This window comes from Aspergillus tanneri (assembly GCF_003426965.1).
Source record: "Aspergillus tanneri strain NIH1004 chromosome Unknown AapTan_3_pilon_pilon_pilon, whole genome shotgun sequence".
Taxonomy (NCBI): domain Eukaryota; kingdom Fungi; phylum Ascomycota; class Eurotiomycetes; order Eurotiales; family Aspergillaceae; genus Aspergillus; species Aspergillus tanneri.
The window spans coordinates 2,160,061-2,186,679 of record NW_022984630.1 but is presented as its reverse complement, the minus strand read 5'-3'; the positions used below and the strand labels follow the sequence as shown (position 1 = coordinate 2,186,679).

Sequence of the window (26,619 nt, the reverse complement as noted above, 5' to 3'; positions counted from 1 at the left end):
TCTCACTGTATAATCGCCTCGATGCATAGAATAGCAGCTGCCTAGATAGCGGTATGTCGGAATAGACCGACCTCGCTATGAGCTGTAATAGATAAAAGTCTGCATCGGGTTTAGGGGAGAGCATCGTTGCGGCATTGTCGACACAGACTTCCTGGAACAGTAGTCTCGGGGATGATTTCATAGCAAATAGCCGATATAGAGCTAAGAAGAAGCGCCGCACCAGATAGGCGCCAGGCTTCTTCCAGTGCAGATGGGCCTGATCATCAAACTGAGGGTGGATGTGATCTGGATAATTGTTGCCGTCTAACGGAGAACTTCGTCATATGAAGGGTCAGCGAATGAATTATTAAGTATGCGTACCTTCTCTGTCTTTGTCTCCAGAGACTGCCGTAAAACCAGCTGCATTGGGGTTTTGGCCCAAACTAAGAGACGTTTGGCATTGGGAGGGATGACAGTTGCCTCGTCGAAATCATCGTCGATTTTCAAGGGTGATTCTGTATCGAAGTCACCGAAGGACACCATCAGCACCACCCCGATGTCTATCATTGACTGGATCTATAGCTCAAGGAAAGTGGTCCATGGCTTTGTCGCAAATCCGCGTGGAAGAATGGCATTTGCGGAAAGTTTCGTTCGTCTGTGCAGGCCTAAATAGATGGCGGTGCGCACGAGAGTCCCATTGGCAAGCCAGAATTCAATCTCGCCCAGGGGGCTCTCGGAGGCATAACATCAGAGATGATCATGGCGCCAGACCGCGGTGAATCACTACTTGCAAAAGAAACGTGCAGCAGCGATGAGGACCACCATGGCCAGATCCTCGATTGGGGGCTTCATCTTCCCGATTGCTCGAAACAAAACCGCCAATACTGAATCCCTGGGATTCAGCTAAACATAGCGTATCTGCAGCTTATTCATGCTTGTGATGCTTGTCCCATCGACACTTTTCCTGCGACCCAGGTTGTCTCCTCGCAAGAAAAATCTACGTCCAAGGAGCCTGGTTTCCTGGAGGTTATCTTTTCGGCTTTATTTTGATCATGGTTCCTAGCTAACTATCTCGTTGCGATCCTGAACGGGGCATAGTTTTTTGGACGTGTCATCCTCGGCATTCTGGCCGACAAATGGATTGGTTGTCTGAACATGCTGGCCTTTTCTGCGTTGCCTACGGGGGTGATCTGTTTCTGTGGGATCCGTGCGATAAGCTCAGCGGGTATCGTGGTATTTTCAGCCTTCTATGGCTTCACGCAGGAAAGGGTGGTATCTACGCTCTCGGCGTGTTTTACAATAGTGCTCAAGGATCCAAGAAACATTGGCACCTATATCGATTTGGGAATGGTCTGTGTTTTATTTGAGGCGTTGATTGGTACGCCTATCAGTGGAATGTTGGCGAGGCAGCATGGCTTTGACGCAGTCTCGGAGTTCAGCGGCGTGCCCGGGGGGTTCACAAAGCTGGTTGTGAAAAAGTTGGCTAGCGTTGAATGGCTAGAAAAGATTTAATCTCCATCGTGAGTTGCTATAGGAGGTGCTCCGCTTCTCTCTCCCTCTCTACCTCTCCCTCTAATAAAATCTCCTGGGCGTGCATTTCTACTGAAATATCATTGATTAAGTCATCTTAATACTTGAAGCATAGACTAAGAGTGCTAAGTGATGAGATAGATGTATGAACATGGAACAGCGGCAATCCTATTGACATGGTATTTGGTACCAGGTCTCGGCGATGGCCCGCTTCTCTGCCGACATGACGATTACCGTCGTCTCCAGACGGATGCACAAGGCCTGGAGACACGCAGGAGGCATTGACGGGTCCAGAAGGACAAACGCGCCTCCGGCCTTGAGAACTGCTTGAGCGGACACCGGCATCCAGCTGCATTTCTCTGAGCAGATGGGCACAAAAGTACGAGGGCCGACACCGTGACGGATCAGCTCCGAGGGGAGAAGCAAGGATAGAGTCAGAACTTTCTTTATGACTCTTCTCAGCTTGACAGCATTAGATTTCCGAATACTAGATACATTCCCTGTGTGAAAGCTAACGTCAGATGGTTTTATTATTAGGCACTCGGCGGCATCTATTTTCCTCGAGGAGATAAGGCTCAGCTCTCACAGTAACGATATTACCTCTCAATCTAGTACTGTATCGTAAGGTCGACAGCTGTCTATTAAGCCGGGCAGGCCTATGTTGCTGGGTCACCTTTGGAACGCAGAGGTGCATAGGTTATCTATGCATTGACCTAGCCTACAAAAGGGACATGTCAATTCCCTATCTACTCTTGTCTAAGCTACTCCCTCTGTCAGCATGCTAGGACGTTAAGTCTCGATACAGAGATGTAACATATATATGCTGTAAGTGAGATGGCGGAAGCAAAAAGCTAATCCAAATCCAGCCGGACGTAACTGATGGGAGAAAATTCGGGAGAAATTCCTATCTACTAGGCACGGGATTTGACAATGTCGAAGAGTATCTACACGGCCATCCAGTTATCGAAAGCCAAACCCTTGGAGTATGCTACATATCTCTAGTCTGAAACCTCAATCCACACAGAATCCCTCTTAGAATGGCGTGGCATATATTCTAAGAGTGGCTCGACCCGGAATTTGATAGCCTCAATTTGGTAGCTTCAAATGCAGTAAGACCACAGCAAGCAATAAAAATCATGTATTTGAATCTATATCTTTAAATAATAACTAGGGGCTTGATTAAGTTGCCAGCATGTGGTCTGGGACAGTTAATACTTATTAGCGTAGCAAACATGTTGGGGCAACAGAGAGCGAGTGGTAAGACGACTACTAGGCCTGGTGTAAAGGGTTGGAGCCCGTTTGGCTGCCTATTGGATCTCCTGTCCCTTTTTCTGTTTCTTTCATTCTTCAACGATTCCTTTGTGCATAGCCTATCCAATAGGTTCTACGGGTTTCAGCCCTTGGCACCTGGCCCTGTTCGCCAAGAGAAACGGACCACGGAATTAAGCTCAGCAGAGTGGGGTTCTCCCACTGCGGGATGTGGTGTGGGTACCGGCCCTGCAGATATTAGTCTATGTGATCGGCTTAAACTGACCTGTGTATATCCTTGCCATATGCAAAGCTTTGCATTACAATATTTATCATAAAGGCGGCATCTAGATCGAATGTAGTAATTAACAATTAGTAGGAGATCTTGATTTCTTATGCAGGCGTCCATAGGGTATCTTTCACATATAAAATGTGGGGACCTGTGAAATCAACGCCTCTCAGCTGCCGATTACCATTTTATCACGTGATTAAGGCCACTATTCTGCACCTGCCATGCTTTCTCATGTTGTGTGTTTATTTTCTCTTGGAGGAGCAAGGAACAAATACTTTCCGCACACAAAGTGCACTCGCCGCTAAAATAAACAAAAGGCATCACTCTGTAAAGCTGCTGTCCACATACTGAGCCCAGAAGTCCAGGAAGAAGGCTCAAGTCTTAATTATGGTGGCCGTTCAAACTACTTCCAAGTTTCAGCTATCTATCTACATTAATTGTAGAATATGTTGAAGCCTCTAGGGGAAGAAGATATGTTGTGAGGTGCTAGGATTGCGGTGACTGGATAGTATATTGCGCTATCGTGCGATCTAGTATCGCATGGTGAGTTATGTCTTCTTGGATAAGAAGCTTTTCGCCTCTCTTTACCTACGTGTCCGTAGCCCCTGAATATAATATATCAGATTGCGGCGGGACTAGGATATGCGAAGGTGTCTTAGACATCCTGATTTCCAACAGAAAGTACTGAAAACTTTCATTCACATGACAGAGTACGGTCGACTATTGCAGTCTTTCCATTATCAAAAACAGTTACGTTATATGGGCTCCATAATAAAACTTCTTACTGCTTTTGGTGGTAGGATAGTGAATATATTGTCAATTGAAAGCTGTGAAATGTATGAGTGATCCATATGTTTAGTTGCATTGAGAAGGCACTGTACAATCTAACTTTAGGCCACAATCTTTTCTGCGAAGGAGCCGACATCTATATATTCTAAAACATAGCCCTTCAAAAGAGTAAGGAAGACAACTGGAATCAGCTGAAAACTTGCTTACGTACCCCTTTCAATAGTTACGGTGCATAGACGTACTATCACCTGTATTAGGAATTATGGAAAGCATTAAACAGCAGTCAATACGAAAGACTTATATTGCATACTTCAAAATAACTTGAGGCATATAAATCTGTCGCAGACTTAGGTTTATCATCCTCTAATTAACTCCAGGGGGGCAATTTAGTGCGATTATCGTCTTGTTATAGACTTTACCCTAGTTAAACCAAATATTGTATCCCACCTAATTTAGTTATCCTGCCTCTAGATATCCGGACCATTTAGACTACTGTCCTTGAACTGGACTCTAATATTTTTTACCTAATAAGATATTAATAACAAAAAGAGATACATTATCCTTCACAAGCCAGAGTTCCCTATTATAAAATATACCTAAATAACATATCAGACAAGAAAACCCGGGTAAATGGAAAAGATCCGATCAGAGAACGCTGCACTTTTTCGGCAGACCACAGGGGCCACTTTCCTTTGTATTAGCATCTTGTCTGGACCGCTGCTTATTCTCCTGGTTCTGCTCGGGCTTGGGCGTTGTTGCCGTTTTGCCTTCCCTCTCCTGCGTTGCGGCCGTAGGAGTCGACTCGGGCTTGGATCCCTCGCCACCGGTGGGGAAGGAGACCTTGGATATGTGGCTGTAGAACGCCTTACCCTGTTCTTCGGCGATCTGTAACTCGAGAGCAGTAGGCATACGGGAGCCATCGGCAGCCTGTGAAGAGAAACGACCATTAGCCCACGGTTCCAGCGGCAGGCGCACGAAACTTACCGCGAAGGTGCCCGCACCCCAGGCGCTACCACCGTGGACCTCTTCCAAGTTGGACAGGAGGGAGAAGACAGGCTTGTAGCCCAGGGGGACGTAAATGAAGCCGTGATGGGTGAGGGTGCTCATAGAGGCGAGGGCAGTGGACTCCTGGCCGCCACCCAACGTGGCAGTGGAGACAAACAGGCCGGCGTACTTACCCCAGTAGCCACCACTGGCCCAGATGCCGCCGGTACGGTCCCAGAAGGTCTTCCATTGAGCAGGGAAGTTACCATAACGAGTCGGGATACCGAAAAGCACGGCATCGTACTCCAGTAGTGTCTCATGAGTGGCGGTAGGATAATTGGCCTTGGGAGGAGCGGACATTTTAGCCAAGACTTCGTCGGACAAAGTTTCGGCAATCCTAAGCACTAATGTGAGCCACTGCGTCGCAATGTGACCCAGTAGAGAGCAACTTACTGGTAGACATCGGCCGTACCACCAGCAGCTTCGATGCCCTTCTTCTCCGCCTCGGCCAACTTCAATATGTGGCCATACATCGAATACTAGTCCATGGCCAATTTTTTAATTGAATGCAACGAAGACGGGAGAATAGAATCTCTTACGTAGACAATAGCAATCTTCGGCGCCATGGTGATGGTGTTGGCAGGGAAAACTATCTTAGAAGTATAGGAGGGAGGTAGAATGAGTGAATTGATAGATGAGGAGGTCCAAGGAACGCGCAGCTTTATATCCCGAGACTTCAATGTTACTGCCAGTTGCTACCTCCCTCAAGTACCGGGGTACCTCATTTGCATCAAATGCTCCTCCAATCCACAGTGTATGTAATCGATTACAGCTATGGTCCGTCATTGGTGGAGACAGCTCTAGCTTGGGATGTGGTAGCCAATCAGCATGGGCATTTCCTCCACTATCTCGGTGGTTGCAAATGAGTGTCGCTTTTTGAGAGATAGCTTGGGTCAACAAAAGTGGGTCCATCGACAGTCAGAACGGAGTCCATTTTTCCGACTATCGATGGACCCACTTTGCCTGTGGCCTGGAAAGTAGTTACGAATTACGTTACGCCTATATTATAATTAATAGGCTGATTCTGAGGTTGCAGATGAGTTGGGGTCGTTATTACACAGCTCATGCGAGCTGTGTACACGCTGATTCTCTTAGAATTATTTTAGCTCAAGTTAGATAAACACTTTTCTTTTTTTTCTATTTTATAATGGCTTTTATCATCTCACCTGCACAAAATAAGCAAGATGACTTTGGACTTTTCATTTTACCAGAAACAATGGAGGGCGACCAGGCCATGAAGATGAGGTATGAGTATAAGCACTTCTAAGGTGCTTGTGAAATACTTATTAAATATTTATTAACAACTCATAGGCTATTGTAACTTATCTTACTTCAACAAAGGTGTTGTTATGAGTCTTATGAGTTATGACCTACGAAACAGAGATGGAAATGAAGCCAAACCAACTCTATTCGGTGCCTTCAACGAGAGTACTAAGTATTGAGAGGAAAGGAAGAGGATCGAGGTAAGCAATGGGGCAGATTTCCTTATATACTACCACGCTCCGTCGTTGCCCCACACCAGACATGGTAGGTAGAACAAACAACGAACGAAAACTGATATTGCAAACCGACACTGTAAAGCTACACTGCGCCGGTCATTACAGTAATGTCACAGCCTACCCGATCGGGAACATTTGATGAAAACCGCTGTACTAGGAGCAAAATACTGGTAGTCAAGGACAGCGTCCTTGAACTGTTCTCGCTTTATTTAGCCAGGCTGTACAGCGCCCTAACAAGTGTCACCAGTAGAAGTTCAATTTGTGATACCCACAGACTTATCCAGATGGCGTTATAGACTGTCTATGATAGTGTAAGTTCTAAGAACTTTATTAACGTAACCGGTAACTGAGCCGGACACTTCCGCTTCGGCTGCCTTCAAAATAATCAGTCAATTCAAACACGAACCATGCCTCCAAAAGCGCGTCAAAATTCAAGAAATTTAGTTGAGCAGGAGGGGTAGGATATTATTAGCAGTATCAGCTTTGAAAAAGAAGAAATCTGCAATATTGCGAAGCTGCTCGGGTATATAATGTTCCATGCTCAACGTTGCATGACCGGTTAAAAGGCAGTCGGTGTATTTCGCCGGGAATCACGCACAAATAGTTATAAAATGGCTCAAAATGAAGAGGAATCGCTTGTATAGCGGATATTATTATTGGACCGACGTGGAACTGCTTCACTACCCCATGTGTAAGTAAGGAAATGGTCAATATTCTTCTTCCCAAGAGTGGTACCACACCTATCTCAAACTGTTGGAGATAAATGGGTATACAACTTTATTAAACTTCGCGATGAGCTCAAATCAAGATATTCTAGATGTTACAGTCACCAGCATGCTAAATGTGAGGATCCTAAGATTCTTAGGGAGTGGTTTGATCGTGTACAAATCACTATAACACAACATGGAATTGCACAAGAAGATATCTACAATTTTGACCAAACTGGCTTTGCAACGGGCTTGGTAGCTGCTGCTAAAGTAGTTACTTGAGCTAGTATGCATGGAAAGCCATTTCTTGTACAGCCAGGTAATCAAGAATGGGTTATCTCTATTAATGTGTTAACTCTACTGGATGGGTATTTCCACCTTGTATTATTTTCAAGGGAAAAGTCTATAAAGAAAGCTAGTTTAAAGACTTACCAGCTAGCTAGAGGATTGAAGTTAGTGAGAATGGATAGACTACAGATCAGATTGGCTTACGGTGGCTTTAAAAGCTTTTTACTCCTGCTACAACTAGCCGTACAGTTGGGCAATATCGGCTGCTAATCCTTGATAGTCATGGAAGTTATTTAACGCCTGAATTTAATTAAATCTACAGTGAAAACAATATTATACTCATATGCATGCCAGAACACCCATTGCATCTTCCTCAACCGCTTAATATTAGTTGTTTTGAGGCCGTTAAAACGCATGTACGGAAAGCTGGTTAAAGACACGGCAGGCTTGGTTTTAACAATATTAACAAACTTGACTTTCTTGAGGCCTACCACAAAGCCTGGATGGAGGCTTAAAGGAGGAGAACATTATGAACGGCTTTTTAGCAGCTGGTTCAGTGTCTTTTAGTCCAGATAAAGTGCTTGAGCAGCTATATATTTAACCCCGCACTCCTACACCTCCAGGAATTCGATCAACCAATTCTGAACCCAAAACACCATACAATCCGAAGCAATTGGATAAGGATGTATCTACAGTAAAAAAGCTGCTTGGAGAGTATATTAAAAGTCCTACCTCTCCCAAAAGGATACGGGGACAAGCTTGCAAAAGGTATGCAAAAAAACCTACAAAAACGCTCTTCTTAAAGAGAATCAGGATTTACGGACTGGAAATGAAAGAGGCGTCGAAAAAAACTACTAAGGACAGATGAATTTACAGAGGATTTTCTACAAGGAGGCCAGGGTATTTCAGCATCGAAATGGTCAAAAGCCAAGTACATACGTAGAAGGGCTATTACGTTGAGCACTGTACGCGCACACGCTGCAGTGATTGCAATATTCTGGACATAAAAGGCTCATTGTCCTAATGAAGTAGTAATTAGCTTTTATATAGAAATGCAGATTTTTGAGTGTTTTGAATGGCTTCCTTTTGACGGATCGGAAGACGTGCCCAGCTCGCTTACCGGTTCCGTTAAGTGAAGTAAACGCTCAATGCTGAACGGTGCAAATCGGGTTACAAAACAATAGTTTCAGATAGCGCGCGCATATACTGGACCCGAAATATTCAATTTGTAGTGAATCGGAAATTGCATGTAGTAAGCACGTCCGGAGGCGCGTGGTTGCAACGCAAGGATATATATTAGAAGTCCCGTTGTATCATAGACACTTGGTGCCATTATCTTGTTGCTGTAGTGTGATATGCCTACAGCTCGTCAACAACCGATATACTGTACACTAGACTCTAGTGCTGCTTAATCCATGCCGCTGTCTACTGAACCATGGCTCAAGGCAAGGTTGTTTTAGATCTCCCTGTAAGCTCCTGTAGAATTTGTGCTGTTCAGAAGGATATACCAGTACATCTACCGACGACGATCTCCAGATTTGAGGAATGAAATAGAATCTGTCTATCGTCGTGGTAAACAGTCATGTCATACCTGCATACGATGAATAGCTAGGTTGAATCACACAGACCTAAATTACATCCACAAAAAGGGTGGTTGCCCTTGTCTCTGACTATTCAAGGCGCTGCACCCCGTCAGACTCAGATCTGCATGACCCCACTAACACTAAAGTTCGGAGCCCAGAGATCCTGTTGAATGATGCGCCACCTATCTCGGGAGTGCGACGAACTAGAATTAACATGGTAAGGGACTGCTCGAATCACGTGAAAGCTAGGAGGTCAGTTTGGCGTTTGTAGCACAAACAGCTAAATCTGCGACCATGGGGCTCCATGGTTAGGCCGATCATAGACCATGGTGCTTATGGTACTTATAGGTAGTGCTCGTAATGCTCGTAATGCTTACTTGTCAAAAACGGCAACAGATCTGGTTATTTGGAATGCAAAGTTGCATTCTAGATTAGGTGCAATGTACGTCGCTACTATGACTATAAATAGCTGTACCTGCCCCCATAGTTAAGAATATTATCACACTTGTAACTCAGTTCGGAGTTTCAACTTTTTCGGTGATATGCTGGTCATCACCCGCATCAAATGCCTGCCAGCTTTGCAGACTGCTTTAGTGCCAAGTCGGACGTCCTATTGGAAGCCCCATGGCCATATTTGCACTATCCCTTGCCTGGCAAACAGTCAACAAGTGCGGACTGGTCCCCATAAACTTGTAGCCACGGTTTTCTCAGGATTATGGTCCAAAGCCAAATCATGCTAAATAGGCTAAGAAGGAATAGCTATAATAATAAGTATGTACCAAGATGTCTGCATCATCAGTCAAATCCTCTAAGGCCGAATCTTCTCCATTCGTCTGGTGGTAAATTGCCCATATCCTGCAATGGTTAGCTTTTATGCTACGGAATATAGGCCCATACCAAAACGAATGTATAACTGACGTTATACTCCGAGGCTGCAATCATTACCATGGTTTCGAGCTGTAAGTATGAACAGCTCCTAGGGCAGCCGTTTAGATCTAACATTCGTTTTCTTATTGCCTAATAGGATACGACTCAGCCTTTGTTAGAATTAACATGCTGCTAAATATATAATTCATTGAAAGGCGATACAATAGCACAATATGTGCGACATTATAGAGTCACAACCTCATTGTAACCAAGTGACAACCGCATCCCCAATCGTATCAACCACGGCTCGTCAAGCTTAGTCCCAAAATCAAATGCATGGTTACCAGAATCTAATAATGTAAGAACCACTTTATCGCCCCCGTGCTTTCCTTTCATAGCCGTCCTTGCTGTTTCAGCAAACTTCCTGCTCCCTTCAACAGGAATTGCATCGTCATCGAGACAATGGAAAATACTAATCTCTCCTCGCGGAAGCTTTGCTTCATGTTCACTCAATCGGTCCAGCGGAAAGAGTAAACTTCGGCGCGGAGAGCTCTCCGATCCACGTTCATAGAGCTCAGTAAACATTCCATGATTAAAAGCGGCGCTAGTCAGCTGCGACCGAGCAGGTGGCGTTGCACTAGAAACTATATCCCTCATACCCTGGGTCTTGAGATAGTCCGTCAAGACTGATATTGGAACGAGCGGTAAGCCAGATATTGGTCTTGTCCGGGAACTAGAGAATGCCTCGGAGCGTACATCAAGCATAGGGTAAGCCAGAATGGCGGCGCGGATATCATCAGGATAAGACAACGCAAGATAGGCGCCCAACAGCCCACCCGCAGAGTCGCCAACAACAATTGTACGGTCCAGGTCAATTCCAATTGGAATAGACTGAGAGGATAGTAAGCTAGCTAGTGTCGACGAGTGGATGTATACCCAAAGGTCCTCCACGTCATCCAGGATTTCCAGACCCGTGGCCTCGGGCATAAGGCGATAGTTGCCGGATATAATAATAGCATTATGTTTGAATGCGAGGTCCAGTAACCATTGTGGGAATAATCCAGGTGTGAGGTCACCTTGTATCAGTAGTTTATCAGCTATTCGCATCATCTCTTTTCATAAGACTAAAATCGGACAGTAATCTCGTACCAATCCTCCTCCATGAAGACGAGTTATGATCGGATGTTTGCCCCTTAAGCCTGTCTTGGGTACCAGGATATCGGCACGGATGCCATGCTGGGACACAACTTTGTAATTCGTCTATATCACTTGGAACCTCTCCAGCTTATTATGAGAAAATTCAGACAGAGCAGTATTCCTAGAATCCATATTCCATACAAGATTGATTAATATATTAACTTGTAAGCTAATGTGATAGGTATAATAATTTTTAATGTAGCTCTGGGAGATACTTCGGCTCCTTTTTTAACTTTAGAAAATATCAAGTGTTATGAAATGTTACATAATCATTTGGTACTCATAAGAATATCTGATTGGATATCTTTTCGCAAACTTACAGGCATGACGAAATGGTTTCTAAGTTTTCTACAGAGTAATCATTTCTGAGATGGACGACGGACGACGGAGGACGGGCCCAATGCTAAGGAGCATATCCCCTCAATTCTGAGGGTGCTACAGCAAGCCATTAAGGCCACTCTCTGGAAATCAATTTTATCACTAAGTCCTCCTCCTGTACCTCCAACCGCCTTCCTACTTCACCTAGTTGCGTAATGATATGGTATATTATATGGGTCTATACTACGTACGACTTTTCTTTCTTCCCAGGCATCAATATGGGCCGCAAATCCATCGATCTTGTGCCGTACAAGGCTGATATTCTTTCTCTCTATAATTCAGAACCTACATCTATTATTATTTAAACTATCTTAAAGCAGCTAGGGAACATTAAGCGTATCGTTACTCAACAGTTAAACCACGCAGCCAAAAACAAAGCAATGTCTTCTTCCACCATCCTGCCACTCCGCAGTTGCATTATGGCTCTAATATCAGTCGATCCGTGAGATTTCTCCTCACATCCTCCTTGCGTTATGATCTATCAACTGTTCATACGACATCCTCGGGGCTCGAAAATCAGCCACAGCATATCCATGACTCAACGTAGTAGAATCCGGGCCACGAGCAGATTCCAATCCAATCCCATAATTGGACATCCCTCTATTCTGATTCCTAAGCTCTGTGGACATGTTGAATGCAAACTTGATCGCTCTGAGAATCTCCATTGGACTAAGCAAACCCAGCCATGCCCGGGCGCCCAAAGGGCCACCCTTATACTGGGCAAGAATATCATTTTCATTTCCTGGACCCTTATGGTAGTATGTGGTATCTGTGCCATACCGACTCTGATTCTGGTTCTCGGATGCTGGCAGTGCTAGATTTTGCCGAGAAAGAAAATACGGCGCCACGTTCCACGCGTAGGGGAAGAAGAGAGCAAAGGGGACCATTTGGACACAGATCACCATATTAGGTATACCAATATTTACGTCTGCGTAGCTTAGCGTAGGAGATTCTTTGAGGATGTCGGTGGACCGTAAAATCATAAAAATGATCTAATATATACAATTCATAATTGTCCTGTTAGATAAAAAATGCGGATTAAATGCGTTAGGTTAGGCCTGGAGTGATACGCTTACCTTTTCAATAAACGATAGACCAACAATCAGTTTGAATGACAACAGTTTTGCCAGAGGCTGGTGGCTTGCAAGGTGCTGCTTTAAGGCACCGTAGAACTTGATAACAGACGTGACGGCAAGAGCTGTAGATATCTCTATTATGACAGTTAACTATACCATCGTCAGTCCGACTATTGATTAATTCGAAGAAGGCCATGGATTGTTCTCACCCAGATGTGGGCAAAGTGGGGTTTGGTGCTGTCTAGGCAGTATATGCCGGCAGCCTGGGTAATATCAGTTGCAACGGCTACGAGCAGAGCAAAAACGGGGTACTGGAAGATCGCAATCCATTGTTTCTATCCCAATTGCGACGGTCAGCCCAATGACGTTCGAATCTAATCCTTACATGCGGGTATAGAAACTTTTCACAACGTACCCTGAACCATTCTAACCCGCTGACCTGAGGTTTATTCTTTTCTTGTGGGGCTTCAAAGGCAGCGAAGAAAAGACCAACTTCGGTCTGGTAGTCCCCTGAGATGAACTGGCACAAAAGCAGGAAAAAACTTCCAAGCGCCATAGCTTGCATGTACTCCAGCCAGGGTTCCAGGTACACGGAAGCCATTGGGAAGCATATGGAAAGGAAAGACGATATTGTGTAAAGCGGAATGAGAAGGCAAACTTTCATAATTCTATTATGGTTGTATGAGAGACGATCCCTCGAGTTGGACAGTAAGCGTGGGAGTTGCGAACATACTTAATTTGCTCAGTTGGTTTGCTTAGGTGTGTTGCGTGAAGGGCCATCAGGCCAAATACAACCAGACAGACAAAGGCCGTACAGGAACCGGAGATTATCATATTTAGGTGGTAGAAGGATATGTTTCCCACTATCGGCTCTAATGATTCTATGTATCGGCAAATCAATCAGTTTTTATGCACCGAGACGGCTAGTTTGTAGACAGCAGGATGAACCCATGGTACCTTTGGAGAAAGATGTTGGCATAGGGCATGTGTGGTTGGCGCTGCTGTCTTTACTGTCACTAAAAATGCCCATGATGCCAGGTGATAGAGAGGTGCTGTGGAGTCTGGGATAAATTAAAAATGTCAAGGAAATATGCACAAACAATAAAAAAAAAAAAAAAATGTATATAAAAAGTAATGACTGAGTGCAGTCTGCAGCAGATGGGATCAGAGACAGTTATAAGTCTATGGGAAGCCATTACGTATCCTCTCCCCAGGCTTTCGATTGAAGGATCAGTATGGCAATAGAATCTCCTCCTGAAACGGGGCCAGCCACAGGGCTGTGGAATATGAGAGCCTAAACTGTCCATCAGCCTTGTGCGGCTGACCTGAATGTCGATCGCGATCCAACAGTGTCCGTACGGAGGATACATGAAGCAGAGAATAGAACCAAATTCTGTATGCCAAGCCCTTTAGAAATCTTCCATGTCTCCACGTTGCTTAGCTACGTCGATCTTATCTTGATTTGGAATGGCCTCGAATCGCATTTCCAGGTCAGGTTAGCGGATGCAGGGCCTCGCATGCAAATTGACAATAGATCTCCCAATCAAAACTTTTTATTTCGCCCCAGGATAAGATGAGATGGGGGCGGTTCTGCCGGCAGCTGAAGCTTGTCCCGAAAGAAATTGCCTAATCTGGACATCCACAGCCTCGATGCAGTAACCAGAATGGATTAACACATCAGATACTAACTGTGGATAGTCAAGTTATACGACCTGTTGCTGACGTTGAAATTGCATCAGACGCTTACAGGGGCATGGAGTGGCTCTCCTTGTATAGCCCCCCTGACTCACAGTATAAATCTCGATAGCAGGCAGACAGACGAGATTTTGATTCAATTGTAATAGCCAAACCAGTTGCAAAGGGCTGGAGCCCGTTTAACCTCTCAGTTCAATGTCCCTATTGTCCCTATTGTCCCTACTGTCCCTACAGGCCCTTTGCCACATTGGCCCTCGACCCATATCACGTGACTTTCACCTCATGTTGGAACATCGGGTTATCCCTCTCTTATACTCTTTAATTGTTTCTCAAACCCCTGATGCGTTATTATAGGCATCGCGTTGCAGAATCGTTCGGTAGAAGATCTGTTAGCGGTAAGCGGTGTAGTGGAGGAATTCGGGGGATTGGCACGTGACATTTGTATAGATAGCTATTGTCTTAAGTCCTCGTTCAAAGAGGTAATAGACAATCAACAACCTCCTCACAGACCACGGGACGCAGTTGCGTAAAGGGCATGCTGTCTTTTCTCCTGCCACGAACTTGTGGGCTCGGGGCCCACAACTTCTGAACTGTCTAAGATTGTCTCCTTGACCTACTCCTTCGGAGTTCTACCATTTCCCTCTCATTCAGCGGAAGGGCCGGTTAATTAGTTATCCGTGCCTTTCAGTGCCCCCACTGGGGCCGAAAGGCAGTGGGGGGGCACTGGAAGGCACGGATAGTGTTTGTCAAATAATATAGCCGTTGGTGGACCAGAATCATGTAACTAGATCGGGGGAAAAACGCCCGCGGAGCACACAACAAAATAATCATCAAGAATAACCAGGAAGAATAATCAAGAAGAGCCCAACCAACTCAATTCATTCAAATAAGACATTTTTACCAATCGTACTTATCGTACTTTATTTCCTCTTCTGGACTAGCCGCATATCTGACATGTTCTAACTTGCAAGGATCTGGAATCTCACACTCTGATTGGTCAAAGGTATTTAGTGATCTCACTCTTATTTAGGTGTGTTATCATGCATGCACGACCTTACAGTAGAATATGCCCAACATGTATGATATCATCACAATTAATGCCTATCAAAAGGGATAAATACCCCCGCTTCTCATAGATTGGCCATCTAGTCTCTGTTTTCTGTTTTGAACGTGCCAGCAGGATTTTATTCACCAAACCACAAAAAATGTATTTTATGTATCATATTAGCCATGTCAGCCAAAGTCTATGTCGGGTCAGTCCTCTTACCAATTAATATGGAATGACCTCTAGCTTATTTAATTTAAATACAAAGGAATCTCTCCTGGAATACAACCGATGAAACCTTACGGCAGGCATTTTCTGATTTTGGTCAAGTTCTTGACTCAGTAAGCTGAGTTCACTGATACGCCCTATGCTCTTTTATAAGGAACGCTGGGCGCTGAGTCAGGTTAGATAGTTATGCGTGATCCCGACACGGATCGAAGCAGAGGATTTGGCTTCGTTACCTTTGGTAGTGCGAATGAGGCAGATGCAGCAATAGCTGGGCTCCATGAACAGGGGTAAGTATTTAATCCAATATTTAGAGATTAAGGCAGCTAATAGGGTTGTAATATCATAGTCTTGATGGTCGCCGTATTAAAGTTAACCTAGTGCGACAGACATGACCCTGTGACGTTGATCATGGGACTCACACACATATATGTGGATAGATCCTACCCCACCAAGGATTCTCTCCTTTTCCTCTTCGTGCTTAATTTTCTTTCTAATATCAATCAAAGTCATCTACGGTTGATCCCTTACATAAAGCCGGGGTTGAGGATCTCGTAGAAGGAGCCTGCCTCCACGACCGCCACACAGTAGTTGGCTGGATCTAGGGCTAATCGCGCCGCAATTGCATTGCCTGCCGCACCTCCCCCAACCACGATGTAGTCATAGGTAGCATTCCTGCCGGACAGGCCGAACGAATTACCAAACAGCTTCGTCACGCCGCTGGGAGAGAGGCCTACAGCGATTGTAGCCAGGGCGTTGGGGAGGAAATGTAGTGCGTAGAGGATGGAGAGCATGCTCTCTGCGCGTCTCTACAGGTTCACTTGTGCGACTGTACCTGCATCGACCCTTGTCTCTGGCCCTGGAAGATCGGTTACTTATAATGCTGCAGCTGGCCAGGTTGACCGTTGTCCTCCTTCGGTGAACTCGGCCCGAGCCAATTCTGCACAATAGACAAATCCCACTGGCTCAGGGCATAAATAGGAGATGAAGAAGGCAGAAAATACCACAGAAGCACAGTATATACAGATTCTTCTGAATCCTTCAAGGCATGACTGGCATCTATTGGCCCGCTGATTATTTGCTGGACATGCTTATCGTGTTTTCTTGGGAAGCCGTGGATGGATCTCGACTAGCCACCTCGGCAATTGGCATTTACTTTCTGGCGCAGTACTTCGGCGTGCTATCCCGGTTCTATGTTGATAGTCTGCGCCAAGGCCAGTCGAGGAAAATTACTCCTATTGATTAATGCTTCTGCTCTTGCTTCTACGTATGGTTTGTAAAAAGCATATAACTTGGCTGACTCCACGGACCAGGGTACTGCTATGGCTCCTTCTCTTACAATTGTCAGCTATTGCATCTACAGGCCCAATCTGGGTACTCTGGTACCTGTCTACTAGTCCATATGACGGACAGCGTCTCCCTCGGGCAGTTGCGCAACAAATCCGAAGCCCCGGCCGGGCACATCCTTCTCGTCCTTCCGGGGCTTATATGGGTTATGTGCTTCCGGCGGTGGCCATGGCCCTCCCGTCGCCTCGTCTCGTCTCAAACAACTTCCTGCAGCTGGCCCTTGTAGCCTGGAACATGTTCCCTATCTTCATCTACCTGGTCATGCAGACTCTTCACCGTCCACGCCGGCTTGGTGACACTCAGTCTTACAACAATCCTCTTCCCGAACCTCTGGACCCCGCGTACCATAAAGCAGTTCCACCCAGCCTCGCTTTTCGTCCTCCCGTTCTCTGTAAACGGACCAGCGGCAAAAACAATCGGAGACGGAGTCCGTAGCTTCTTCCTATGGGATCAGGTCTTTGGGTATGCGGTTAGCATCCTAGTTGCCTGGTTGCAGCTGCGGAACGTCTTGTTTTCCATCCGGAAGAGTAAGACAGATTGGGATTGGTAGTGGCCGAAGGTCTTACTGGGGATTGTCGGTGGGGTGGTTGCTGCGGGGCCGGGCAGTGTGTGTGTCGGAATTAATTGGATTAGGGATGAGTTTTTGGAGGCTGAGACAGATAGCAAGAGGTAGGAGGACTAGTTAGGACGGTCTGAGTGTGAGTTGTGGAGAGCTCGAAGTTCGGGCCTTTCGGGCCGGGATGGAGAATGTGTCTGTCTGTGGAGCAGTGGAGTATATGGATTACTGTATGGAAGATTGCGTAAACGTATCCTCTTCTTTTAATCTTCTTGTTGACATGGACTCCGTTACTGTCGAAGTTGGGGTTAGAGTAATGCATCTAACTCTGGAATCAACACAACCCAACCTTCAAAGATCTGATATCCTTACAGAGCTCCACCATAGTAGGCGTTTCTTTCCCTTCCTTAACAACCCTCGCTCTACTTCGTACTTTAGCCAGTAAGCTGGAGTGGGTCCCGGCGAATCTTAGCCGAGTCTACAAGAGACTAAAATATAGCGAGAGGCCCGGATGCAACTTAAAGCCAGGGAACCGCTACCACATAAATCATGATTGGGAGCGCCCTGCTGATGGCCGACAGTGGTTGGCCACGATTCAGGTACTGCTGTCCAGTTAATATAGATGCCTGTTGATCATAGAACTTTCTAGATATCCGCCCTGAGCGTTCAGTCCGAGAGGACCTTCTCCATGTCGATGCCCAGGATCGATTACAAATCAGGGAAATTCCAACATCAAGGTATATAAGCACTCCTGTAGAATTTTAGACAGATCTCTCAGCTCATGCTGTAATCAATGTTGTTACAGAATTGACGGTTTCAATTCAAAATGCCCGCCCCATACAACACCAACACAACCACCGACGAGCTTGTCGCCGATTACACCCCCCTCATCAAAGACAAGGTCATCCTAACCACGGGCATCTCCTCAGATTCACTAGGCGGATTCTTCGTTCAATCTATCGCCAAGGCGCAACCCGCCTGGTTGATCCTCGCCGCACGCAACGCAGACAAACTCTCCAAAACAGCATACGAGATCACCACCGCCAATCCTGAAATCAAAGTACGCACTCTCCAAGTTGACCTCGAGTGCCTGAAGAGCGTATGTGACGCTGCAACGAAAGTCAACTCGTGGGACGACATACCCGTTATCGATGTCCTTGTTAACAATGCGGGCATCATGGCGGTAAATTACAATCTTTCCCCTGAGGGATTCGAGTCGCATCTTGCGACGAACCACCTCGGTCCATTTTTATTTACGAATTTGATTATGCAAAAGATTGTGAAGTCAAAGGAGCCCCGCGTTGTGGTTGTTAGTAGTGACGGGCATCGGTTGAATCCGTTCCGGTTTGATGATTATAACTTTGACGTACGCGCCACTTTCCACTAGAATTTGGTTGTAGCTAACGAGAATGTAGGGTGGGAAGGTGTACAACCGGTGGTACGCCTATGGCCAAAGCAAGACTGCGAATATGCTGTTTGCCATCTCGCTGGCGCAGAAGCTGGGAATGAAGTATAACCTCCAGGCATACAGTTTGCACCCGGGGGTTATCTGGACGAACCTAGGTGGGCACCTGGACTGGAGCGTAGAGTTTGCTGAACTTAGTACGTAATTCTATATATCTATTGCAGAAATTCTCAACTGACTGACGTGAACAGACAACGCGGACAAGTCTTTGGGCAACCGGGAGGGGTGGAAGGAGTTTGATGCTAAACCACTGGAGAGAGGCGCCGCGACCCACATTTACGCTGCGTTTGATCCCAGTTTGAAGGGTACGTTGACCTTTCCTGTTTATCTATAGTGTATAATGCTTACTGACTGTTCAGCCAACAACGGGGCGTACCTGATCGACTGCCATGTAGCTGACCCTCTCGTGGATACAGTCAAGCCGTGGGCTACCAGTCGCTTTGAGGCTGAGAGATTGTGGAGGCTGAGTGAGAAACTGGTTGGGCAGGAGTTCTCCTATTAACTAAAGTAGTTGAGATAGTATAGATTAAGTTGGGCACTGCTCTATAAAGTTGCTCTCCAGAACATAAGTTTTGTAAAGGAAGGTATCATATCTGCTTAACATTAAGGGAATTACTCAAATAAGCTAGTGGGATTAGACTGCTAAACAGACAAAGCATAAGCCACTATCAACGCCGTCAAACCCCCAGCAAGATACACCAGCAATCGGCTGAACAGAGCGCCCTTCGGCGTCGCGGTATAAGTCTCAATCTCGTCCTTCCATGGCAGTTTCCCTAGTGCGAACCCCCGACTAACATCTACATAACCCAACTTTGGCGCTGCAGAAATCAACTCCCCCATCTGGTCTGTCAGCTTATGATCAACCTGAAAAGGGAGCACCCAAGTAGCCAGAAGCTTCATCGCCAGCCCATCCAACGCCTGAACCCGCGTGATCAGCGAAGAAAGCTTCAGGATCTCGTACATCCTCTCCTCCCTCTCAGCCTGATACGTCTCAAAGACCTTCCTCAGCGCCGCTTGACTGACCTTCCCACCCTGATGAGCAAGCACTGTTCGCCGAAGATGATTACACAACACTGCAACAGACTCCGTCGCCGAGTTGCCACTCAATGCAATGTTCGGTGTGACTTTATGCACCGTCACCGGCCAACACGATCCGTCTATGAAACCAGTGCTTCAGGATCTGTCGACAATTATGGTAATATTGGTTATTCAGCACCTTTCTGGGTCAAATGTTGTTGATGATCCAACATCATCGGATCGCGTATATTTCCTACATTAGTTAATTTGCATTCTTCATTTGTTTACCTCGCCTTTATAAATGCGAGATGTTTTGATAGTTTAGTTGAATCAGAGACCTAATTTAATAAAGGATCGATACTTGCGAATACGCGTAATTTTTATGGTTCACAGTTATAAGCCCGGTAGCCCGGCTTATTACTAAATTGCTTAATCAAGTCTAATCGCCTGATTTAAGAAGAAGCTATTCAAAACTTCTTACTAAGCTATATAACCACGTTGCATTAAAGCTACTCACTAATCCGAGAACTTATATTAAATTAAAATGGGGACAAACAGCGCTGCCACGAAGGTCTCTATTATCTTAAAAACGAGAGATAATTGGCGCGCCTGGTATAGCCTTATTTAATCCACGGCGAAATCACGCGATGTTTGGGATTATATTAATCCTGATACGCCAGAAGAGGAATTACCGGCAATTCCAGAGAAACCGAAGATTCCGACGAAGCCAAAGAAGCCAGATGATGAATGGAAAATGGAAATGCAGCTGTACACCCTTGAAAAAAATGAATATGATGAGGTAAAACAAGGACTTTCAGTTGTTCACGAGACTGTACTGGGATTAGTTGGTCCATTACTCGTGCATTATTTATATGGGAAGGAATCAACATTCCACATTTTAAAGTCGTTAAAGCAACAATTGGCACCAACATCAAAGCAAGAGGCCCGCATGATATACGCACGATATAAGAAAGCACGAAATTCTCCCATTAAAAGTGGTAGTTTAGACCAATGGTTAGCCACGTTTAAATCAGCATATTATGACTGCTTATCTGCGGATCTACCTAAGGTAATGGGTTAACATGCCGTACGCCACTTTCTAACAGCAATTTCGCAATACTCGCATTCATGGGCCGATCAACGATTCAATTTATTACAGGAAGATGAGTCGATCACGCTACCAAAGATATTAGCGCTATACCGAGGATATATTGCAGACACAGCGGCAATACAACAATCAAAATCGGAGGTGTTATTCGCAACATTAAAGGGACAATCTAACAACCAAAGAAATGATAAAAGGAAGAACACGTGTCTTTGCAAAGAAAAGCATTAATTCAAGGATTGCCCTTATGTTATTGAGTCAAAACGACCACCAGGATGGTCACCTGATATTAAAATTCAGGCCAAGTTTAATAAAATCCTCAATAGTCCACATTCAAAATTGCAATATGCGTTAAAGATAACGATAGAATCTGCGTTAAAACAAAAGGAAAACGCATTATCAGAGCAAATTGTGATGTCAATTCAGCATGCAACATTTACTGAAGAAGTGCCTTATCGCCTACGAAATAGTGTTATTCTCGACACAGGCGTAACAATTTATGTTTGCAATAAGCTATCCCGATTTACCAACTTTCAATGCGGAGATCGTGGTATCTTGCGCGCCGGACGAAACATAATAGATATAGAAGGCACGGGAACTGTTATTCTTCATCCAAATAAGAACAACAGTATTCGACTTGATAATGTTGTGTACGTGCTGGGTTTCCACACCAATGTTTTGTCATACGCACGAATGAAGAAAGCAGGTTGTCAATGGGATAATAAGCTTAATCAGATTATTTGGCGAAGTGATAAACGCGTTATTTGTTAATTACAGGTTATTGAAGACCTTCTCGTTGTTGAAGACAATCCACCAGATCACGATCACGCTGTTTACGCGATTAAGAGGTCAGCCAAGCCGTTGAGTTTACATGGAGATACGGAAATATGGCATCGACAAATGGGTTATCTTAGCAACGAAGGAATTCAGCACTTACCGGACGCAGTCAACGGAGTTGAAATTAATATCTCTAATCCAAACACTAAGTGCGAGACATGTTGTTTATTATCTGCACCTCGTCAAATCTCACGACGCCCGTTTATGTGCGCGAGTAAGCCGTTTGAACAGGTCTATTTTAACCTAATACAGATGACTCCTGCGTACAATGGCGATCGTTGGGCTTGCCATTTTTATAATAAGTACACCCGGATGCACTTTATATATACATGCCCTCGCAAAAGCGGTGTTAGAGATGCGATTATTCATTTCACGAACTTCGTCAAGAATCGCTGGAATACAACAGTCCAAATTTATCGCTCAGACAACGAACAAACGTTAGGCAACGAGATTACTGATTTCAGGCATTTAAATGGGATCAGCCATGAGACATCGGTACGAGGACAACCTGAGCAAAATAGTCCTTCTGAACGTGCCGGAGCAATTATCATTTTTAGATTACGAGCTCTTATTATTGAGGCGAAATTACCTCAAGAATTATGGCCGGAAGCAATGCGAAGTGCTGTCCACATTATTAATCGCTCACCAACACAAATCCTTGACTGGAAAACACCATACGAACTGCTTTATGGCACTCCTCCAGATCTTTCAAACATGTATTTATTCGGTTGTCGCGCGTATGTACGAGATCAGGATCTCGCGAAAACACAGAAAATAGCTCCACGCGCGTTTATCGGCTATCTCGTGGGATACAAGGCGTCCAATATATGGTATATTTGGCGACCAAAGCAGCGAAAGGTTATCGAAGCTAGGGACATTAACTTTGATGAATCTTGTCTCTATAATCCCACCGAGCCACTCCTTGACAATCTAATTCAAGAAACTGCACCCGAACCACCTGCTCAAGTGCTTGATGTGCCGAAATTATCGGAATTAGTTCCGAAACGAGTATCTTTTGATATTCTGGACGATATTCAGGACAGTCCGAATCTCACGAAAGAAGAAAAATTGCGAGAAAAGCCGAGTGGGAATGAAACAATTCAACAGCCCACGCCTGATCTAACCCCTGATCCAACGCCTGATCCAGATGAACGTCAAATGCCAGGTCGCTTTGAATATTACAGCGAGCAAGAAGATATTGAAACAGAGCCAGATTCACCCAGTTAATTACTTCTTGACTTATTAAATTCCTCATCAACCTCAGGGGGTGGGGATGTGCCTGAAAATGCTGAAGACAGGCGAATACATCGACCTAGAAAGGAGGTTGATTCGGACAACATTATTAAAGGAAAACGAGCACGGAAAAAGAGAAATAATCCTGATTACGCAACATTTGCACTGCATAATAGCGTACTAAGTGCGTTTGCCATTGGAATAACGCAACACACTCCGCAACGCCGAATTCATAGGGATGATCTACCCTCTCATCCAAAATCATGGACAGAGATGCTGAAACATGTGTTAAAAGATAGCTTTATAATAGCTGCAGTAAAAGAAATTCATGAGCTTGATAGAAGGGGTACTGCAACAGTGGTGGAACAGTCAGAGGCACGAGCAAAGGAGATTATTCCGTTAAAATGGGTTTTTGCCTATAAATTCGATGAAAATGGATATCTCATTAAGTGCAAGGCACGAATCTGTGTCCGAGGAGATCTTTAAGCAATCTCGGATAAAGAGAAAAGATCTGCCACGTTGGCCGCGAAAACATTCCGAATGATTATAGCGTTGGTTGCAGCGTTTGATCTCGATACTACGCAGTACGACGCTATTAACGCGTTTTTAAACGCATCGTTGGATGAAAAAGTCTATGTGAAGATGCCACAGGGATATCAGGTCCCAGGCAAGATATGGAAGCTTAATCAAGCGTTATATAGACTACGAAGATCACCACGTTTATGGTTCAAGGATCTGTCTACAACGCTACAAGGCTTTGGGCTTCAACCAATTAATGAGGATCAATGTCTCTTCTCGAATCAGCATTTATTCATGATGTTTTATGTTGATGATATTATTATCGTCAACTTGCCAAATTCGCAAGCAAGAGAACAAGCAAACCACGTGAAAAGAGCTCTCGAAAAACGCTACGAACTGCGAGATATGGGACAAATCGAATGGTTCCTAGGAATTCGCGTTATTCGAGATCGTACAGAAAGGAAGTTATGGCTATGCCAAGATGCATATATTAACCAAATGGCCGCTCGATATCACTTAAATGATTTAAGTTGGTATCCCAAAACGCCCATGGAGTCGAGCTGTCAGTACTCGCCTAATCAGGAACAGGCTATAGATAGTCAAATTCATCATTATCAACAGAAGATAGGATCCACGCTCTACCCAGCAACTATCACCAGGCCGGATGTTGAGCGTCCCGTTAATAAACTCGCTGAATTTATAACAAATCCGTCAAATGCGCATTTTGAAGCTATTAATCGAGTAATTGCGTATCTTTATTCTACGCGTTTTTACGCCATTGAGTATTCCGCCAATCAGGAGAGTTCAATTAAATGGGACAATATCTTTATCTGTGCAAGCGATGCTTTATTTGCTGATTATCATGACTGCAAGAGCACCGAGGGATTCCTTTGTATGCTCTACAGCGGACTAATTAATTGGAAGGCATCAAAACAGCGTACGGTGACCACTTCCACTACCGAAGCTGAGCTTCTCGCTATTTCGCAAGCTGCGAAGACATTATACTGGTGGAAGCGCATGTTTAATGCAATTAAGTTTAATCCTGAGCATGATATCTTAATTAAATGCGACAATCGCCAGACAATTGAGTTGTTAACCAAGGAAGAGCCTCAGCTACGTACAAAATTGCGCCATGTTGATATTCATGGAATGTGGCTGCGTCAGGAGGTTCAAAATGAAGGCATCAAAATCGAATGGGTTCCAACTGCCGAGATGCCCGCTGATGGGATGACAAAGGCTTTATCGGCTCAAAGACACCAAGAATTTATCAAGATGCTTGGTTTAACCGATGTGAAAAGCCTTATCCTTGCCTAGTTAGGCAATATTTTGGTTTTTATGCGATATTCAACTATCCATGACCTCGCAAGCTGCTGAGGGGGTGTGTTGATAATTATGGTAATATTGGTTATTCAGCACCTTTCTGGGTCAAATGTTGTTGATGATCCAACATCATCGGATCGCGTATATTTCCTACATTAGTTAGTTTGCATTCTTCATTTGTTTACCTCGCCTTTATAAATGCGAGATGTTTTGATAGTTTAGTTGAATCAGAGACCTAATCCAATGAAGGATCGATACTTGCGAATACGCGTAATTTTATGGTTGACAGGATCCCTTCCTCTAGCGAAATTAGCGACCCGCGGGACCGCCTTCTCAAGATCTCACGGAAGATCAGCGTCTCGCAAACTAGGTGACTCGCGACACTAGCAGCCAGTTCCTCCGCATCCGCATTGGTATACCGTTTCCTGTCCGGCCACTGGAACTCCTCCTCCGCCCGTAGACGGAAAAATACAAAGAAAAACGTCTTATCCGGCTGCGTCAGGAACAGAAACCAGTACCTATCCTCATGCACGACGGTCATATCCCGCTCGCCGAGTTCCGGCGTGCCCGGAGAGACGCCAACAAGGCACTTCTACCTGGTGACGAAAGTCTTTTTCTCTTGCACTGTTATCCGTCGCAGGATGGCCTTGTTAGCTGACTCCCACATTTTGCTTCGCACGAGACTGTGTACGCCGTCGCAGCCAAGAACTATATTGCCTCTTTCGACGGTTCCGTCGTCGACGACCACTTCTACTCCGTTACTGTCCTCTACTTCGGGCACACGACACTTGAGTCGGATAGGTGTTTTGGAGGGCAGACACTCATACATAATCTGAAGGAACTCTCGACGTTCTAGGAGGAGGATATCATGTCCATGGCTTCAATAACCCATCAGCACATATGCACCCCCACAACTCCAACTCCACCCCCAGCCCCCAAATCAAACACATAAAGAATACTGGAAAAGGAAACATACATATCTGTAACATTCCCAAAGAACCCAGTATCACTCCAAACCCTCCCATCCTTCCCCCTCGTCACAAACCGTTCACACGGAAAACAAGCCCTTCTCGCTGCTTCCAGACACCCAATCTGGTGCAGAATGCAGATGCCAAGCGGTAGATGGCGATACTTGCGCCAACGGAGGGAGCAATATCGTGTTAGCTTTCGAGGACAACGTGCGAGATGTTGGCTTTTTGGAGGGCGTGCGAGGCGGTTAGGCCAGCGACGCCAGAGCTGATTATAACTACGCGGAATGGGGGTGGCATATTCACCTTACGGGTTTTGGTGAGGTGGAATAGATGAATAGGTTGTCGTGTACAATGTCTTTCTTAAGGGGAGGGAGGGGAGAAGACAAGTTCATATCTACTAGGTGTACGACGTACACTATATAGCTAACCAGATAACTGCAGGACAGCACCAGTAGATACTGCGGGCCGAAGAGGCATGAATGCTGCTTTTAAGCCCGAATCTATATTCCCGAACCATATAACACTAGAACTTCCATGAGGACTCGGCCCGGATGGAGGCGAGAGATGCATATGCGGATGCAGCGAGTAATGTCGATCCAGCTCCGTCCTCGGTGGTCTCCTGGAAGCCTGACGCTCTTCATCTCCGGGAGTCTTCTCCTTCTGTCCCATAGCCTGCGGATGCTTCGGAGTCTTCGGTAATCGTATCATTGGTTCAGTTAAACCATCATCGACAGCCTCTGGAGAAAGTGCTGTTGTATGGACAGCGTACTCCTGAGTTGATTGAAGTGGTATACGCTTCTCTCCCTA

The 26,619-nt window shown here is 45.2% G+C and overlaps 10 protein-coding genes across 10 annotated transcripts; 3 read left to right on the top strand and 7 right to left on the bottom strand.

The window, feature by feature from the left end:
- Nucleotides 1-201: 201 nt before the first annotated feature.
- On the bottom strand, nucleotides 202-546 carry ATNIH1004_004534 (uncharacterized protein; the record flags this gene model as incomplete). The annotated part of the gene is made up of 2 exons (XM_033569204.1): nucleotides 202-303; nucleotides 361-546. 2 exons carry the CDS (start codon nucleotides 544-546, stop codon nucleotides 202-204), a joined length of 288 nt encoding a protein of 95 aa, XP_033428010.1.
- A 588-nt stretch (nucleotides 547-1,134) lies between these two features.
- Nucleotides 1,135-1,491, top strand: ATNIH1004_004533 (uncharacterized protein; the record flags this gene model as incomplete). Its single annotated transcript, XM_033569203.1, has 1 exon — nucleotides 1,135-1,491. One exon carries the CDS (start codon nucleotides 1,135-1,137, stop codon nucleotides 1,489-1,491), a length of 357 nt encoding a protein of 118 aa, XP_033428009.1.
- A 186-nt stretch (nucleotides 1,492-1,677) lies between these two features.
- On the bottom strand, nucleotides 1,678-5,355 carry ATNIH1004_004532 (uncharacterized protein; the record flags this gene model as incomplete). The annotated part of the gene is made up of 4 exons (XM_033569202.1): nucleotides 1,678-2,009; nucleotides 4,513-4,765; nucleotides 4,823-5,219; nucleotides 5,276-5,355. 4 exons carry the CDS (start codon nucleotides 5,353-5,355, stop codon nucleotides 1,678-1,680), a joined length of 1,062 nt encoding a protein of 353 aa, XP_033428008.1.
- Nucleotides 5,356-10,069: 4,714 nt separating this feature from the next.
- Nucleotides 10,070-10,813, bottom strand: ATNIH1004_004531 (uncharacterized protein; the record flags this gene model as incomplete). The annotated part of the gene is made up of 1 exon (XM_033569201.1): nucleotides 10,070-10,813. One exon carries the CDS (start codon nucleotides 10,811-10,813, stop codon nucleotides 10,070-10,072), a length of 744 nt encoding a protein of 247 aa, XP_033428007.1.
- Nucleotides 10,814-11,856: 1,043 nt separating this feature from the next.
- Nucleotides 11,857-13,078, bottom strand: ATNIH1004_004530 (OSTA/TMEM184 family protein; the record flags this gene model as incomplete). The annotated part of the gene is made up of 4 exons (XM_033569200.1): nucleotides 11,857-12,393; nucleotides 12,478-12,627; nucleotides 12,687-12,812; nucleotides 12,893-13,078. The coding sequence occupies 4 exons, from the start codon at nucleotides 13,076-13,078 to the stop codon at nucleotides 11,857-11,859; spliced, it is 999 nt and encodes a 332-aa protein (XP_033428006.1).
- A 2,514-nt stretch (nucleotides 13,079-15,592) lies between these two features.
- Nucleotides 15,593-16,236, bottom strand: ATNIH1004_004529 (uncharacterized protein; the record flags this gene model as incomplete). Its single annotated transcript, XM_033569199.1, has 2 exons — nucleotides 15,593-15,611; nucleotides 15,974-16,236. 2 exons carry the CDS (start codon nucleotides 16,234-16,236, stop codon nucleotides 15,593-15,595), a joined length of 282 nt encoding a protein of 93 aa, XP_033428005.1.
- A 254-nt stretch (nucleotides 16,237-16,490) lies between these two features.
- On the top strand, nucleotides 16,491-17,224 carry ATNIH1004_004528 (uncharacterized protein; the record flags this gene model as incomplete). Its single annotated transcript, XM_033569198.1, has 2 exons — nucleotides 16,491-16,660; nucleotides 16,756-17,224. 2 exons carry the CDS (start codon nucleotides 16,491-16,493, stop codon nucleotides 17,222-17,224), a joined length of 639 nt encoding a protein of 212 aa, XP_033428004.1.
- A 947-nt stretch (nucleotides 17,225-18,171) lies between these two features.
- Nucleotides 18,172-19,312, top strand: ATNIH1004_004527 (putative short-chain dehydrogenase; the record flags this gene model as incomplete). The annotated part of the gene is made up of 4 exons (XM_033569197.1): nucleotides 18,172-18,711; nucleotides 18,761-18,947; nucleotides 19,002-19,115; nucleotides 19,170-19,312. The coding sequence occupies 4 exons, from the start codon at nucleotides 18,172-18,174 to the stop codon at nucleotides 19,310-19,312; spliced, it is 984 nt and encodes a 327-aa protein (XP_033428003.1).
- A 140-nt stretch (nucleotides 19,313-19,452) lies between these two features.
- Nucleotides 19,453-20,060, bottom strand: ATNIH1004_004526 (uncharacterized protein; the record flags this gene model as incomplete). Its single annotated transcript, XM_033569196.1, has 2 exons — nucleotides 19,453-19,967; nucleotides 20,027-20,060. The coding sequence occupies 2 exons, from the start codon at nucleotides 20,058-20,060 to the stop codon at nucleotides 19,453-19,455; spliced, it is 549 nt and encodes a 182-aa protein (XP_033428002.1).
- Nucleotides 20,061-25,076: 5,016 nt separating this feature from the next.
- On the bottom strand, nucleotides 25,077-26,520 carry ATNIH1004_004525 (FAD-dependent oxidoreductase; the record flags this gene model as incomplete). Its single annotated transcript, XM_033569195.1, has 3 exons — nucleotides 25,077-25,359; nucleotides 25,438-25,693; nucleotides 26,241-26,520. The coding sequence occupies 3 exons, from the start codon at nucleotides 26,518-26,520 to the stop codon at nucleotides 25,077-25,079; spliced, it is 819 nt and encodes a 272-aa protein (XP_033428001.1).
- Nucleotides 26,521-26,619: the final 99 nt, after the last annotated feature.